This window comes from Jaculus jaculus, chromosome 9, assembly GCF_020740685.1.
Source record: "Jaculus jaculus isolate mJacJac1 chromosome 9, mJacJac1.mat.Y.cur, whole genome shotgun sequence".
NCBI classification, from domain to species: domain Eukaryota; kingdom Metazoa; phylum Chordata; class Mammalia; order Rodentia; family Dipodidae; genus Jaculus; species Jaculus jaculus.
The window spans coordinates 115,192,675-115,210,358 of NC_059110.1; the positions used below are offsets into that span (position 1 = coordinate 115,192,675).

The window sequence follows — 17,684 nt, forward strand, 5'->3', positions numbered from 1 at the left end:
TCACCATGAGTTTGAGGCCACCCTGAGACTACATAGTGAATTCCAGGTCATCCTGGGCTAGAGTGAAACCCTACCTCAAAAACAAAACAAAAAAGTGACTGAGCCAGGTGTGGTGGCACATGCCTAATCTCAGCACTAAGGAAGGTGGAGGTAGGAAGGTCACCATGACTTGGAGGCCACCCTGAGATTACATCATAGTGAATTCCAGGTCAGCCTGGGCTAGAGCGAGACCCTACCTCAAAAAACCAAAATAAATAAGTAAATAAAAGTTTAAGTTACTGGCCAAGATGCACAAAGGGGTGCATATGTGGAGCTCATTTGCAGTGGCAGGAGGCCATGGCGCATTCATTGTCATTCCTTCATTCATTCATTCTCTCTACCTATCTATATCTCTTTGCTTAAAAATAAATATTTAATACAAGTTAGGGCTGAAGAGATAGATGGCTTAGCGGTTAAGTCCTTTGCCTATGAAGCCAAAGGACCCAGATTCAATTCCTCAGTACCTACATAAGCCAGATGTACATTGGTGGCACCTACATCTGGAGTTCGTTTGTAGTGGCTAGAGGCCCTGGCGTATCCTTTCTCTCCCCTCTACCTCAAATAAATAAAAATAAAATATTTTGCCGGGCTTGGTGGCACACACTTTTAATCCGGGCACTTGGGAGGCAGAGGTAGGAGGGTTGCCGTGAGTTCAAGGCCTCCCTGAGACTACATAGTGAATCCCAGGTCAGCCTGGGCTAGAGCGAGACCCTACCTTGAAAAACCACAAAGTAATAAATAAATAAATAAGTAAGCAATAATAAAACTGGCCAGAATGAAGGGGAAGGTGGAAGACCCGCCTTCCAGGACGCGCGAGCCGCAAGCCCCGCCCACCGCTCCTGGGGGCTTCCCGGCCAGGGCTCCGTTGCCATGGCAGCAAGGGGGCGCGGCTAACGTGCGGCAGCGTTTCCGGGAAGATGGCGGCCGTGGAAGTGGCAACGGAGCCGGTGAGTGCGGCGGCGGCGGCGGAGCCAAAGGCGAAAGACGAAGAAGAGGAGGAAGAGGAGTCGCTGCCGCCATGCGAGGCGGTGCGCTGGGCCCCGGTGGGGGCGGTGGCCGAGGCCGGGCCGGGTGCGGCTGTGTTTTCGGAGGAAGCCGCGGGCGAGGAGCCTGGCGCGGCCCCGGGCTCCCCTCCGGACTCGGCGCTGCGGACCCTGCGGCAGCTGCAGGCCGAGCGGCGGCGGCTGGACTCGGCGCTGCTCGCGCTGTCCTCGCACTTCGCGCAGGTGCAGTTCCGGCTGCGCCAGGTGGTGCGCGGGGCGCCGGCCGAGCAGCAGCGCCTCCTGCGCGAGCTGGAGGACTTCGCCTTCCGCGGCTGCCCGCACGTTCTGGGTTACGAGGGGCCGGGGGACCCGTCCGGCGACCAAGGCGACGGGCTGCTCGGGGACCGGCCCCGGTTGCGAGGTGAGGACCAGGTGAGTGGCTGGGATTGGACCCCGTGGGCGGAGAAGCGTGGAAGGAGGAAGTGGGGGAGGGTGATGTGGGTGTGGGTGACGTTGCTGACGCGGACCGAGGATAGGTGAGAAGCTAGATGGGTGCTTGGATGCAGGACCGGACACGGGACCAGAGGCTTGTGCAGGGCCTTAGCACAGAGTGGGAGAGAAGTACACTGAAGATGTGCAGAGAAAGGCACCTGCCCTGTCATTGCGGAACCGTGCGAAGAGTTATCGGAAAGGGTAAAGGAAGCCTACGCTCCCTAAAGTACTTATCTTGAGCACTTTCTTGTTTTGTTTTGTTTTTCGAGGTAGGGTTTCAGTCTAGTTCAGGCTGACCTGGAATTCACTATGTAGTCTTAGGGTGGCCTCGAACTCACGGTGATCCTCCTACCTCTGCCTCCCGAGTGCTGAGATTAAAGGCGTGCGCCACCACGTCCGGCTTTGAGCACATTTTTGTTACTAAGGTTTTAAACCCAGCGTCTTGATCTTGACAAGCACACGTTCTACCCTAAGGTGTATCTCTAGCTCAGAGCACTTTTTCCAACAGAATTAGACTCCAGCCGTGGAGATTGTGAGAATTGGCAAGTGAAAGGAAAGTGAGTTGGAATCCATGGAAATTTGTATTAATTTTGGTGCCTTTAATCTTTATGCTTCCTTGTCTCCGTGAGTGCTTAATAAACTGCTTCCCTGGCCTATTTGATAATGAGGTTCTGTGAATGAGTCCTCTGTTAACTGACAAGATGGTTTCCATTCCCCTGTACTGAGAAGCAGTGAAGTTATATAAATAACGCACAAGGGAAAAGTTCCTTACGGTCTCTAAGTCTCTGAAAGTACATAGATGTGAGGAATTTGTTAGGGATGTTGAAACACGCCACCTTTTCTGTTCTACAGATTACAGCCCACATGTGGCTTTCTTCCCACTCAAATTGATTTTCTTCAGAAATACTTATCAGTAGCAGACACTGACTTAATGTGAACTGTTTTCAGTACAGTCCTTTCATCTTCTCTCCCATCCTTCTCTCCACACACTCAGCTCCTTGCAGGAGGAGTAGCCACCTTAACTTGCCCAACTTAAAGGGCTAGAAAATTAGAATTACCTGTGGCCAGGGCCTGTTCAATAGTGAACAGTACCAAAGGTTCTTTGTGGATACAGCAGGATTTTATTAATGGTACACACTTTCTTGTGTACCATTAATAAAATAAGGCCAGCTACCTAATCATAAGCAGCTGTACTGTTAGGTACTTACATCGATATGTGAACAAATGGTATCTAAGGAAAAGATAAGGAGGATACCTTTTAACTGAGTTTATTTATTTATTATTTTTTGTTTGTTTGTTTGTTTTGTTTTTTGAGGTAGGGTCTCTAGCCCAGTCTGACCTGGAATTCACTATGTAGTCTCAGGTTGGCCTTGAACTCACTCCTTCCTCTGCCTTCCAAGTGCTGGGATTAAAGGCCTATGCCACCATGCCCAGCTAACTGAGTTATTTTTTAAAATATATATATATTTTTTTTGGTTTTCTGAGGTAGGGTCTCACTCTAGTTCTGGCTGACCTGGAATTCTCTCAGGGTGACCTGGAATTGTCTCAGGGTGGCCTTGAAATCACAGTGATCCTCCTAAGTCTGCCTCCCAAGTGCTGGGATTAAGTTTTATATATGTATTTGCAAGCAGAAAGAAAAAGAGAATGAGAATTGGTGCACCGAGGTCTCTTGCCACTGCAAACTAACTCCAAACATGTGCACTACTTTGGGCATCTGGCTTTACATGGGTACTGGGGAATCAAACCCAACCTGTGTCAGGCTTTGCAAGCAAGCTCCTTTAACCACTGAGCCATCTCCCCAGCCATGAACTGAATAATTATCAATTCCTTTTATCTTTGGCAGTGTTGAGGGTCAAACCCACAGCCTTGTACAGTGCAGGCAAGTACTCTGCCGTTGAGCTATGGCCTCACCTCCCAAATTATTTTCAGTTGGTATTTTATCTCGATTTGTATTGGAAACTAAACCTGTTATTTCCTGTCTTGCCCCAGAACTTTCTGTCCTCACTGTTGGACGTGTTTGCCCATGCCCTAGCAAATGCACTGTAGCTACTGCAGCAGGCAGCAGAGCTGAGCAGGCAGAGTCGTGAAAACAAACAAAAGTTTATAGCTGGCTTCTTTCCTCCTTCATGTCATACAGGGGCATGACAGAAACAGACTGTTCTTTCTCCTTGGCCTGGTTGTAGATAGCTTTCTTTAGTCAGAAGTCATTATTTGGAAACTGGGAGTGGTGGTGCATGCCTTTAATCCCAACACTTGGGAGACAGAGGGAGGAGGATTTCTGAGTTCAAGGCCAGCCTGACTACATAGTGAATTCCAGGACAGCCTAGACTAGAATGAGACCCTACCTCAAGGAAATTGTTATTTGGAACTTGCCACTCTGTCCGATGACATATATATATATATATATATATAAAGTGCTCATCCTGTGATAGGCACAGTGTTAGGCATTAGAAGTTTAGAGTCAAGGCCTTTGCTCTTTGTTGTTTATTATTAGCAGAGACTGAGCCTAGACAAATGCTGCAATGTGGCATGAACTAGAGTGTAAGTGTGTATAAAATACAGAGGAGGAAATCATTTGTTCTGCCTGGGCAGGGGGACAGGTAAACCTCTTAAAGAGACTTCAGCTTTGACTATGTGTGGAAAGGGAATGGGCTTCTAAGAAAAAAACAAAAAACACTGACATTCAGAAAAGCTTAGAGCAGGACGTGGTGGTGCATGCTTTTAAATCCCAGCACTTAGGAGGCAGAGGTAGGAGGATAGCTGTGAGTTCAAGGCCACCCTGAGACTACCGAGTGAAATCTAGGTCAGCCTGGGCTATAGTGAAACCCTACCTCAAAAAACTGGGAAAAAAAACAAAACAGAAAGGATTGGATGAATATCATAAGACTTGCTTTCATGTTGAGCAAGGCTAAAGATGATTGCTTTTGAAGAACTTAAGCAAAAGTTAATGTGTTGTTTTTCATTTGTTCTCTCTCATTCCTTACTTCTGGAGGGCTTGGTAAGTACCAATTAAAAGTTAAGTTTAATACTGTATGGACTTCTGGCTTAAAATACAGCCTTCTATCTATAAATGTGTTTGCTTTCTAGTTTTAATTTTAATTTGTTAGGCTATTTGGGCTTTTTAGTAGTTTTTTTAAATGTTTTATTTAAATGTATTTATTTGAGAGAGAGAGAGAAAGGCAGGGAGAGGGGGAGAGAGAGAGAGAATGGGCACACCAGGGCCTTTAAGCCACTGCAAATGAACTCCTGATGTGTGCGCCCCCTTGTGCATCTGGCTTACATGGGTCCTGGGGAATTGAACATGGGTCCTTTGGCTTTGCAGGCAAGCACCTTAACCAGTAAGCCATCTCTCCAGCCCCTAGTAGTTGTTTTTGAGATAGTGTGTGTATGTACCCTAGGCTGGCCTCACATTGACAATTGTGCCTCTTGTGGGAATGCTGAAATTACAGGTGTGTCCACATCAGGCTTGCTTTTTTGGTTTTTTTTTTTTTGTTGTTGTTGTTTGTTTGTTTGTTTGTTTGTTTTAAAATGATTCTTAGCTGGGTGTGGTGGTGCACATCTTTAATCCCAACACTCTGAAGGCAGAGGTAGGAGGATCACCATGAGTTTGAGGCCTCCCTGAGACTACATAGTGAACCACATAATGAACTCCAGGTCAGCCTGGACCAAAGTGAGACCCTACCTCAAAACAAAACAAAACAAAAAAACTATTTATTTGAGAGAGAGAGAGAGAGAGAGGAAGGGAGAGAGAGAGAATGGGCACATCAGAGCTTCCAGCCACTGTAAACGAGTTCCAGACACATGTGCCTCCTTGTGCATCTGGCTTACGTGGGTCCTGGGGAATTGAACCGGGGTCCTTTGGCTTTGCAGTCAAACACGTTAACCACTAAGCCATCTTCTCCAGCCCTAAAAAGATTCTTAATATATCCTCAGTTTCTCTTTTCTATGAAATAGACCCAAGTGTTTTTCTCATCCTAGAGTGAGCAGGAAAAACGGGAGCGTCTGGAAACCCAGAGGGAAAGGCAGAAAGAGCTAATCCTGCAGCTCAAGACCCAGCTGGATGACCTGGAAACGTTTGCCTATCAGGAGGGCAGTTATGACTCCCTGCCACAGTCTGTAGTCTTGGAAAGACAGCGGGTGAGCAGACCTCAGGGGCTTCTCTGCCACTCTTCAAGGTTAACCTGTCCTTGCTGCTGTTCTAGACAGTTGCTTCTGAGTTCATTTCTCCGGTGGCCTTACTGAGAATCCCTGGTCCAATTTTTTTTTTTTTCAAGGTAGGGTCTCAATCTAGCCCAGGCTGACCTGGGATTCACTATGTAGTTTCAGGGTGGCCTCTAACCCACAGCAATCCTCCTACCTCTGCCTCCTGAGTGCTGGAATTAAAGGTGTATGCCACCACACCCTGCTCAAATCAAAAATTTACTGAAACCAGTCTCTCTTTTTTTGTTTTTGAGGTAGGATCTTGCTCTAGCCCAGGGTGACCTGGAATTCACTCTGTAGTCTCAGAGTGGCCTTGAACTCTTGGCGATCCTCCTGCCTCTGCCTCCTGAGTGCTGGGATTAAACGTATGCACCACCATGCCTTGCTTTACTATGATGTTTTGTTCTTTATTATTTTATTTACTTATTTGCAAGCAGAGAGAGAAAGAATGGGTACACCAGGGCCTTTAGCCATTGCAAACAAGCTGTAGATACATGTGCCACCTGTGCATCTGGCTTTACGTAGGTACTGGGGAATTGAACTGGGATTGTTAGGCTTTGCAGACAAGCATCTTGACGTCTCAGCCATCTCTCTAGATTGACTTTGATGGGTTTATTTTATTCTATTTTGGTTTTGGTTTTTCAAGTAAAATGTCTCTCTATCCCAGGCTGACCTGGAATTCGCTGTGTAGTCTCAGGGTGTCTTGAACTTGTAGTGGTCTCTCCACTGCCTCCCAGTGCTGGGGTTAAAGGTGTGTGACACCACACCTGGCTAACTTTGATTTTTATTTCTTTTTTTATATAATTTTTTAAACATAACTTCCATCTTTTTTGTTGTTCATTTTCATTTATTTATTTGAGGGTGACAGAGAAAGAGGCAGATAGAGAGAGAGAGAATGGGCGCTCCAGGGCTTCCAACCACTGCAAAGAAACTCCAGACGTATGTGCCTCTTTATGCATCTGGCTAACGTAGGGCCTGGAGAATCGAGCCTTGAACCAGGCAAGCACTTAACCACTAAGCCATCTCTCCAGCCCTATAATTTCTTTAGTTGTCTGGAGCAGGGCAAGAACAAGAAGGATGAGAAATTAATAAAAATAAGTATATTCTGTTGGAAGGCTGTAAAGAAAATAACTGTGAGACTTGTGGTGGGTGTTCACTCTTTGGGATGTTCATACTGTTCTGGATGAGAGCTGACTGGCTGATGAAGTTCAGTGAAAGATGGGAGACATTTCAGTCAAGGAGAAACTGAAGGGTCTTGTTACTCTAAACAGAGAAGAGTGCCTGTGCCTTCATCTTAGTCAATACTTCAGTCATTTTTCTTACAAACTTGGAGGTCTTTGTAGGTTTTTTGTTTTGTTTTTTGACAGAGAAAAAAGGAGAGAGGGAATAGGTGCACCAGGGCTTCCAGCCACTGCAAATGAACTCCAGACGCATGCGCCCCCTTGTGCATCTGGCTAACATGGGTCCTGGGGAATTGAACCAAGGTCCTTTGGCTTTGCAGGCAAACACCTTAACCACGAAGCCATCCCTCCAGCCCGTCTTTGTAGTTTTTTATTTCTGTTTAAGCCTTGCTAAGGTTCTCAACCTTCTGCTTCAGAATTCCAAAGGCAGGCTGGGCATGGTGACACACGCTTTTAATTGTAGTACTTGGGAGGCAGATGTAGGAGGGTTGCTGTAAGTTCAAGGCCAGCCTGAGACTATGTAGTGAATTCCAGGTTAGCCTGGGATAAACCAAGACCCTTTCTTTAAAAAAAAAAAAAAAAATAGAATTCCAAAGACTTAGGCCAGGCATGGTGGCTTATACCTATAGTCTTAGCACTCCACGAGGCTAAGGTGGGAAAGTCACCATGGGTTTGAGGCCAGCCTGGGACTACACAGTGAGTTTCAGGACAGCCTGGGCTGGACTAGATTTGAGAGCCTGCATCAGAACGAACGAACGAATGAATGAATGAATGAATAAATAAATAAAATAAAAATCCAAGGGTGTACTCACTGCTGTGGTCTTTAATAGGTCATCATAGATGAGTTAATAAAGAAGCTGGACATGAATCTGAACGAGGACATTAGTTCCTTATCCACTGAAGAGCTTCGTCAGCGAGTCGATGCAGCAGTAGCTCAGATTGTCAACCCAGCCCGAGTGAAAGAACAGTTGGTTGAGCAGCTCAAAACGCAGATCCGAGATCTAGAGATGTTCATCAGCTTCATCCAAGGTCAGGAGAGAAAGGGTGGGTGGAAAGTGTCATGATTATTTTTTATTATGTGTTAATATGTAATGGTGCCAGCTCTCACTGTACTGTTTAAGAGATTTAATAACACAGACAGCATGGTGTAATGAAAAGAACATGGGTTCTAGAATTATCTTTTACATCCTACCTCTGCTGTTTCCTGGCTTCATAACCTTCAGTAAGTAAGCAATCTTTTTTAGTCTTTGGTTTTTTCTTTATTTTTCTTTCTTTATTTATTGGAGAGAGAAGCAGAAAGACAGAGAGGGAGAGAATGGGCACCAGGGCTTCCAGCCACTGCAAATGAATTCAGACACATGTGCCACCTCGTGCAGCTGGCTTACGTATGTACTGGGGCATCAAACCAGGGTCCTTGGGCTTTGCGAGCAAACACCTTAACCTCTAAGCCATCTCTCCAGCCCTTATTTTCAACATTTTGACCAGTTATAAGTCTGAATTAACTGCCAATTACTGCAAAAAAAGAAGAAAAAAGTTTTTGTGACCAAGGCTGAGAGCTGCACTAATCTGTGAATATAAACATAAGTATAGGCCAGGCGTGGTGGCACGTATCTTTAATCCCAGTACTTGGGAGGATTGCCTAGGGTTCCAGGGCACCCGGAGGCTACATAGTGAATTCCAAGTCAGCCTAAGCTAGAGTGAGACTCTACCTTGAAAATTAAAAAAAATAATAATAAATTAATGGCTAGGGAGATGGCTCAGTGGTTAAAGGCACTTGCTTGTAAAGCCTGCTGGCCCAGATTTAATTCCAAGTGCCCATGTAAATCCAGATGCACAAAGTGACACATGCATCCAGAGCTCACAGTTTTTTGCAACAGCAAGAGGCCCTGGCACACCCATGTTTGCACAACACACCCCTCTGCTCTCAAAGTTTTGTTTTTGAGGTAGGGTCTTGCTGTAGCCCAGGCTGACCTGGAATGCACTATGTAGTCTCAGGGTGACCTCTAACTCATGGCAGTCCTCCTGCCTCTACCTCCCAAATGCTGGGATTAAAAGTATGTGCCACCATGCCCAGCAATAACATATTTTAGAAACAAGTTGATTTTATTTTATGTATTATTTTTTATTTCATTTTTTCAAGGTAGGGTCTCTAACTCGGGCTGATCTAGAACTCACTCTATAGTCCCAGACTGGGCTTCAAACTCAAGGCAATCCTCCTACCTTTGCCTCCCAAGTACTGGGATTACAATAAATTTCTTTTAATAAATATTTAGAAGACAGTTTGAAAAGATACCATTTAGCAAAACATTAGTAGTAGATTGCCCACCTAGGGCCTGTAAACTCCCTAGCTCTGGGCTTTTTACCACATTTTCAGTATCAATCTTTGTGATTCATGCTTTATTTGCTAAGCAAATATTGATTGCACCAACTATTATATACTAGTCACCATTTTTCCATAGTGAAATGAGTTAATATGTAAAGTTCTTGTCACATGTAGACACTAGTAGATACTACTTTTCCTTTAAAAGTCTGCATCAGAGGTAAGAAGGAAATCTCCCTGACAGATCACCTCAGTACAGACAGTGGTCATTCTGTTGATGAGGAATGAGCTTACATGTCTGGTCCCGTGTGCTCTGTTGGGTAAATTTTTCTCTGTGTGCCTCTCAACAAGACTAACAATCTTTGTGGAAGTGGATGTATTCAAGAGAATACCCACCACCTGCATACATGGTGGAATGCAGACCAGTGGCCAGCCTCAGTGCTGCACCCCAAGTTGTGACTCCCCAAGCACCATTTGTCCTGGAGGCTGGATAGAGAGTGTCTGACCTTACAGTGGGCACTTCAGCGAGGATGGGAACTAATGTCAAATACCATACAGACCAGGTACCTGAGGGTTTCACTATAAAACTGACTCAGAGCAGTCTGTTTGGTTCCTCCTTATTTTATCCTTTTTTAGTTTTCACTTGCTGTTCAGCTTGTGGTGAGTCGTGCTCCAGGACCAAACAAAGATAGGTAAGATAGATCACTAAAAATACTAGATTCAGAATTCCTCAAGTGTTAAACTGCCACCTGCACTTTGTTTCTACACGACTATGAAGTACAGTTTAACCTTTTTCAGAAACATGTTACTTATTTAAGGTACATCATTGATGTTTAATTAGAATTAGGTTTCTGTGTGAAACAAGATAGTGTTTTTGAGGTGGGAATATAGCTCATTGGTAGAGTGCTTGCCTGGCATGTTTGAGGCCCTGTGTTCAATCACCATCATATACACACACACAAAAAAAAATGTAAGATGTTGTGAGAAATGATACATCTGTGGTTCTTAATAAAATAATAATATTTTGTATAGCTTCTCTGCAAAAGCCATAGAGGCCCCAGTTTTGGTTTGTAAGTGTGTCTGTGGGGCTGGGAGGTGGCTCAGTGGACAGAACGCTAACCACACAGGTAAGAGTACTCTTGGAGCCCACATGAAGCCAGACACTAGCAGACGCCTGGAATTCCAGTGTGCCCACAGCAAGGTAGGAGACAGGAGAGAATCTTCAGAAGCTTGTGAGCTAGCTTGCCTACCTCCAGGGAAAAAGAGAAGACTAAGATCCATGGTTGTCCTCAGACCCCCCCACCCACAATTTTTTTTTTTTTTTTTTTTTTTTTTTAGAACTCTGCTTTTATCAATCCATCTGATCCAGGTCAGCATTTTTAAATTTTTTTTTTGGGGGGGGGAGCTTCAAGATAGGGTCTCACTCTAGGCCAGGCTAACCTGGTGCTCACTGTGTAGTCCCAGGCTGGCCTGAGACTCACAGCTATCCTCCTACCTCTGCCTCCTAAGTGCTGGGATTAAAGGTGTGCACCACCACACCCTTTTGTTTTTGTTTCTCGAGTTGGGTTTCACTCTAGCCACTATGTATTCACTATGTAGTAATCTCAGGGCAGCCTCAAATTCACAGCAATCCTTCTACCTCGGCCTCCCTAGTGCTAAGATTAAAGGCATGTGCCACCATGCCCAGCCCAGCCAACACCCAGCTTTTTAAAATATTTTTATTGGGGCTGGAGGGATTGCTTAGCGTTTAAGGTATATGAGTGCAAAGCCAAAGGACCCAGGTTCGACTCTCCAGGACCCATGTTAGCCAGATGCACAAGGGAGCATATGCATCTGGAGTTTGTCTGCAGTGGCTGGAGGACCTGGCACACCCATTGTCTCTGTGTCAAATAAATAAAAATAAATATTTAATTGAATTTTTTCTTTTTAAGAGAAAGATGGCTTGGTGGTTAAGATGCTCGTCTGCAAAACCTAATCACCCATGTTCAATTCCCCCATCCCACATAAGTCAGACGCACAAAGTGGCACATATGTCTGGAGTTTGATTGTAGTGGCTGGAGGCCCTGGTGCACCAATTCTCTAACCTCCCACTCTGTAAAACAAAATATTAACATCTCTCCAAGCCAGTTTTTTTTTTCTTTTTTAATAATTCGTTTATTTGGGGGAGAGAGAAAATGGGCACATCAGGGCCTCCAGGCACTGCAAACTAACTACAGATGCATGTGCCAACCTTGTGCATCTGGCATACTGGGTTTTGGGGAATGGAGCCTGGGTCCCTTGGCTTTGCAGGCAAGTGCCTTAACTGCTAAGCCATCCCCTCATCCCCAACCCAGCAATTCTTTAAGAACTGTCAGCTTCTTCATTGAGGATCAACTCAAGATTTGGTGGTGGGGCTGGGGAGATGTCTCAGTGGTTAAGATGCTTGCTTGCAAAGCCCAACTAATAATCTGGGTTTGATTTCCCAGGGCCCACATAAGGTCAGATGTACAAAGTGACACATGCATCTGAAGTTCATTTGCAGTGGCTGGGAGGGCCTGCCACACCTATTCTCCTTCTCTGCCTGTCTCCTTTTTCCCTCTACTTGAAAATAAATAAAATTAAGAAAATATATATAAAGATTGTGGTGGTTTTATTGTGTATATTGCTTTTGCCTGATAAAGTTCACTAAAAAGAGCCCAACAAGTTTGCTCACACCTGTATTCTCAGCACTCTGAGGCTGAGGTTGGAGGATTGCTGAGAGTTTAAGGCCAGCCTGGGATAGAGTGAGACCCTGCCTAAATAAATAAAAGGGGGGGGGGGAATCACTGAAAATTAGCCTGAACATCATCATTTCTCTTGCCCAGTCCTACAGTCTCAACCCCACAGCAGATGTCACCACACATGCTGCTTTTGGAAATTGGCACTTTTAAGTTTGTCCATCTGGCTGTCACTTAGGGTGGATGATAAATGGTATAGCCATATGGCATAGCCTTGGATTGCACATGTATTAGGTTGCTGTAGTCCTCACTTGCAATTAAAACTTCATGGTGGGTTGGGCGATACCTCAGTGGTTAAAGGTGCTTGCTTGCAAAGCCTGCTGGCCTGGGTTCAACCCTAATACCCACATAAAGCCAGACACAACAAAGTGACACGTGTCTGGAATTTGTCTGCAGTGGCAAGAGGTTCTGGTGTGCCCATTCTCTCCCTCTAACATATGTTACCTCACTGTATCATCCCATTTTGTCAATGTATTTATTTTATTTTAGAGAATGGGCACACCAGGGCCACAGCCACTGAAATTGAACTCCAGATATTTGCACAACCTAGTGGGCATGTGCCACCTTGCACTTGCCTCACCTTTGCGCATCTGGCTTATGTGGGATCTGGAAAGTTGAACATGGGTCCTTAGGCTTCACAAGCAAGTATCTTAACCCATGAGTCATCTCTCCAGCCCTATCAATCTATTTTTAAAATTTATGGGAGCTGGAGAAATGGCTCAGTGGTTAAGGGCCCTTATTTGCAAGGCCTGATGGTCTGGGTTCAATTCCCCAGTACCCATCCATGCAAAGGCGGACGCACAGCTTGGCGCAGCTGGAGCTCATCTGCAGTGGCAGGAGGCCCTAGCTCGCCCATCCTCTCTGTGTGCTGCTTTGTCTCTGTCTCAAGTAAATACATAAAGCTTGTATTTGTGCATGTGCGTATGTGTGGGCATGAATGCCAGAGTCTTGCTACAAACAAAAGCTCTTCCGGTTTTTTGTCAGGGAGGTGGGATTTGCAAGCAAGTGACTTTGGCCCCTGAAAATATCTTGACAAATGAACAAGTCCTTGCTTCAAGGTGAAAGGCAAGGACTAACACCCAAAAGCCTTTCTCTGACCTCCACAGGCGCACCATGGCATGCGCACACTAGCACTCAAACACATGAACACTGAAAAACACACAAAAACAAGTGGGTTAAGAGTTCAAGGTCATCTTTAGCCACATAATGAGTTTGAAGCCAGGCTGAAATACATGAAACTTTGCCTTAAACCCCAACACAATAAAAATGAACCACCTTTTTTTTTTTTATTCCACCAAGTGATCTATTTCATGAAGTTTATCAGGTGAGGTACAGGAAATAAACATACTCTGAGCATACAGAATGGGTGAATCTATGACTTATATATGGCTTAAACTTCTACCACATGCCTATACATCATAAAATGCCCATGTTGAGAGGAGAGTTGTGTCTTTTCTGTTTAGTCTAATCCACCAATACGAGATTTCAACACTAAGGAGTCACAGTTGACTTATTCCAGGTATTTATTCTTGGGTGAATGATCACTGTTGACCTTCATACCAGACTCACTAACATGGCACATTATGCCACAAGGTTATATTGTCCCCTTATGTGATAATAACAGGGCATTTTGCCAACAATGGTATCTCATGACAATTCTTTTTCTGTGAAAATTTTTTTAATTTATTATTTTTTTATTAACAACTTCCATGATTGTAAACAATATCCCATGGTAATGCTCTCCCCCCCTTTCCACTTTGAAACTCCATTCTCCATAATATCCCCTCCCCCTCTCTTATCAGTCTTTTATTTTGATGTCATGATCTTTTCCTATTATTTTTCTTCTTTTTAATATATTTTATTTTTCTTTATTTGAGAGAGAGAGAGAGAGAGAAATAGGGAGAAAGAATGGGCACGCCAAGGCTTCCAGTCACTACAAACTCCAGATGCATGCGCCCCTTGTGCATCTGGTTTACGTCGTTCCTGAGGAATTGAACCTGGGTTCTTTGGCTTTGCAGGCAAGTGCCTTAACCAATAAGCCATTTCTCCAGCCTTTTTCTTCCTATTATGATGATCTTGTGTAGGTAGTGTCAGTCACTGTGAGGTCATGAATATTCAGGCCATTTTGTGTCTGGAGGAGCATGTTGTAAGGAGTCCTACACTTCTTTTGGCTCTTACATTCTTTTTGCCACCTCTTCCGCGATGGACCCTGAGCCTTGGAAGGTGTGATTAAAATACTGCAGTGCTGAGCACTTCTGTCACTTCTTCCCAGCACCATGATGCCTTCTGAGTCATCCCAAGGTCACTGCCATCTGAAAAGATAAGATTCTCTAACAAAAGTGAGAGTAGCATTATTATGTGGGTATGAACATTAAGAGAAGTGTTACTGGGCGGCTTGGTTGAGCATCGCATATACATTTAGCCAGATGGCAGATGTTACACCCCTAGGGTTCATGACCACCCCTGTTGCAGGTACTCAGTATCAGGGATGTCTTCCCTCCCATGGAGTGGGCCTCCAGTCTAATTAGAGGGCAGTTGTTTCCACCATGACAGACCTGCCACTATTGCACCCGTTGGCTCATTTGGCCTGGCTGGCAAAACAAGGCTTGCCGTGTCCACTGTTGAGTGTCTTCACTGGTGATTTCTCTCTCTCCCCCCATTGAACTGCATGCAGCTATCTGTCAGCTGGTCTACCTGGAGGAGGTTTTCAGCTCAGTTCCAGCAGGATTTCTCAGTGGCCTTACAGCCCAAGTATGTGCAGTCTTCAGCAATAGGGTCTTACCCTCTATTCCTGGTGGGAAACCAAGGGCCTCGACAATGGCCTGTAATGTTTTGGGAGCATCAGGGACCTCCCTGGCCAACAACTCACTGGAAGGTATCCCATCCCTGGCACTGAGAATTATCTAGTAACAATCTACAGCTCCTGAGTGTTCCATTGTCCAAAAAAGTAGGTTTACTCATGATTTATTTATATCCACTTAGATTTTGATTAGCCTTCCCTCCACCTTTCCTTTACTCAGTCTTGTCCCCTGACCTCTCTTGGGCCTTTTAACCCCCATTAATCTATTCTTCCATTTACATATATACAATACCATCCTATTAAGTGCCCCCCTAACTTAAGCCAGGTATGGTGGCGCTGAAAGACCCCCAGAGGGAGACCTTCACTCAAGTCTCAAGATAGCACGCACCCAAAGACACACGGGAGACCAAACTTGCTGCAAAAGCATGAGGCTTTATTCGGGAAACCAGAGCTCTGGGGTCGACACGTATCTCATGCAGGAGACAGAGGAGTCGACCCTGAGCCCTATTGGGTGTTTCTTTTTATAGGGTTTTTAGCAAGGAAAGGAAAGGGGAGGGGGTTTCACAAGGGAATTTGCCAAGCTTGTACAGTTATGTCTACATATCTTATTTGTGCATAACCAGAGTTTAAGTCCTTGGTCAGGCTGTCTTGGGAAACTATTTTATTATTTTGGTTTTTCTCAAAACTGTATTTTTGTTTTTCCTCTTCCCGGGACACAAAGTTTAGGTTGACCCGACCAACCCATATCTTGGGCCACCTGCAGCCTATCTTTTAGCCTATTTTTGATTTACTACTTTCTGAATATATAGTTCAGGCTGTCCCCTACCTGTAGCAACCAGCTATTTCTTTACCAAGTTTACTTTAAAATTTTCCATCCTGCCTTTCAGCGCACGCCTTTAACCCAGCACTCAGAAGGTAGAGGTAGGAAGATCACTGTGAGTTCAAGGCCACCCAGCGACTACATAGTGAATTCCAGGTCAGCCTGGGCCAGAGTGAGACCCTACCTCGAAAAACAAAACAAAACAGAAAGAAAAGTACCCCCCTCCTTTCCTTTCTCTTCCCTTTATATCTCTTTTCTAGCTTACTGGCCTTTGCTACTGAGTTTTCTTTCTACTCACACAGAAGTCCAATCATCTGTAGCTAGGATCTACATATAAGAGAGAACATGCAACGTTTGGCTTTCTGGGCCTGGTGAACCACTTTTTGAGGGTCTACACACTGAGTTGAAATGGTCTTGCCTGTGTACTGTGCTATGAAGCCACAGACAGCCCTCAAATTCTCACAAAGGATGTGACTCAGCAGGGAGACTCCACAGTATGCTCAGTCCTTCACGCTGAGGCCATGATCAACATTTCCAATTCCAAAGCAATCCCTCACCTCCGCTCCTAAGATGGCCCTGGATAATGGTGTGACCAGCCACACAGTCATCTGAACCACAAAACCAGGCTCATTATCCCCTTGGTATTTATGGAGCGTTGACTGTGAGTTCTAACCCCCACGCTCACATCTTGCTGTTTTTAGCTACAACCTGTCTTCTGCCTGCACATCTCCTGGCCCTGAGGACTGATAACCTCTCCCAGTTTTTTTTTTTTTTTTTTTTGATGGGGGGCAAGGGGTTTCGAGGTAAGGTCTCACTTTAGCCCAGGCTTACCTGGAATTGACTATGTAGACTCAGGGTAATCTTGAACTCGTGGTGATCCACTTACCTCGGCCTCCTGAGTGCTGAAATTAAAGGTCACCACTCCAGGCTCTCTATTTCTTTGAGAAAAAGGTTATTTTTGTTGTTGTTGTTCATTTTTATTTATTTGAGAGTGACAGACAGAGAAAGAGGCAGATAGAGAGAGAGAGAGAATGGGCATGCCAGGGCCTCCAGCCACTGCAAACGAACTCCAGACGCGTGCGCCCCCTTGTGCATCTGGCTAATGTGGGTCCTGGAAAATCAAGGCTCGAACCAGGATCCTTAGGCTTCACAGGCAAGCGCTTAAATGCTAAGCCATCTCTCCAGCCCAAAGAAAGAGGTAATTTTTTTTTAATTTCATTTATTTATTTGAGAGCGACAGACACAGAGAGAAAGACAGAGGAAGAGAGAGAGAATGGGCGCGCCAGGGCTTCCAGCCTCTGCAAACGAACTCCAGACGCGTGTGCCCCCTTGTACATCTGGCTAACGTGGGACCTGGGGAACCGAGCCTCGAACCGGGGTCCTTAGGCTTCACAGGCAAGCGCTTAACCACTAAGCCATCTCTCCAGCCCAATTTTTTAAAATGTTTTATTCAATTTATTTATTGCAAACTGAGCGAGAGAGGAGACGGAGAGACTGGGCATGCCAGGGTCTCCAGCCACTGCAAACGAACTCCAGAGGGATGGGCCCCTTGTGTATCTATCTGGTTTATGTGGGTACTAGGAAATCGAACAGGGGTCCTTTGACTTTCGCAGGCAAGCGCCTTAACCATTGAGCCATCACTCCAGCCTTTTTGTTGTTGTTGTTTTTCAAGGTAGGGTCCTTCCTTTGTAGCCCAGGCTGACCTGGAATTCACTGTGTAAAGTCTTAGTGTGACCTCAAACTCATGGCGATCCTCCTACCTCAGCCTCCCGAGTGCTGGGATTAAAGGTGTTGTACGCTTCCATGCACCGGCGGCCTGCCACCTCTAATTCTCCTGCCTCCACCTCCAGAAAACTGATTCTGAGATCACAGACGTGCGGCACCACGCCAGGCTCCCTCGAGTCTTCCAAGACCAGAAAAGAAAAAAAATTTAAAAATTCGGATTGTGTCTGTCCCCTTCCCCCCTAGCGCCAGAGGAGGGAAACTGCAACAAAGCACACGGCGGAACTGGGTTCTGCTCTTCCGCCCGCAACACGGACCGACTTCCGCGAGGCATGAGTGCGGGGCGGGACCGGAAGTGACGTACACCAGCC

The 17,684-nt window shown here is 45.5% G+C and overlaps 1 protein-coding gene across 1 annotated transcript; it reads left to right on the plus strand.

The window, feature by feature from the left end:
- The first annotated feature begins 956 nt into the window (after positions 1–956).
- Positions 957–17,672, plus strand: Rundc1 (RUN domain containing 1). The gene is made up of 5 exons (XM_045159560.1): positions 957–1,454; positions 4,507–4,512; positions 5,493–5,651; positions 7,726–7,939; positions 17,560–17,672. The coding sequence occupies exons 1-5, from the start codon at positions 957–959 to the stop codon at positions 17,670–17,672; spliced, it is 990 nt and encodes a 329-aa protein (XP_045015495.1).
- Positions 17,673–17,684: the final 12 nt, after the last annotated feature.

Coding starts and splice junctions, on each gene's coding strand:
- Rundc1 (XM_045159560.1), top strand. CDS start 957: ATGGCGGCCGTGGAAGTGGCAACGGAGCCGGTGAGTGCGGCGGCGGCG. Junction 5,652..7,725: donor TAGTCTTGGAAAGACAGCGG/GTGAGCAGACCT, acceptor GGTCTTTAATAG/GTCATCATAGATGAGTTAAT. Junction 7,940..17,559: donor CCAAGGTCAGGAGAGAAAGG/GTGGGTGGAAAG, acceptor CTTCCCCCCTAG/CGCCAGAGGAGGGAAACTGC.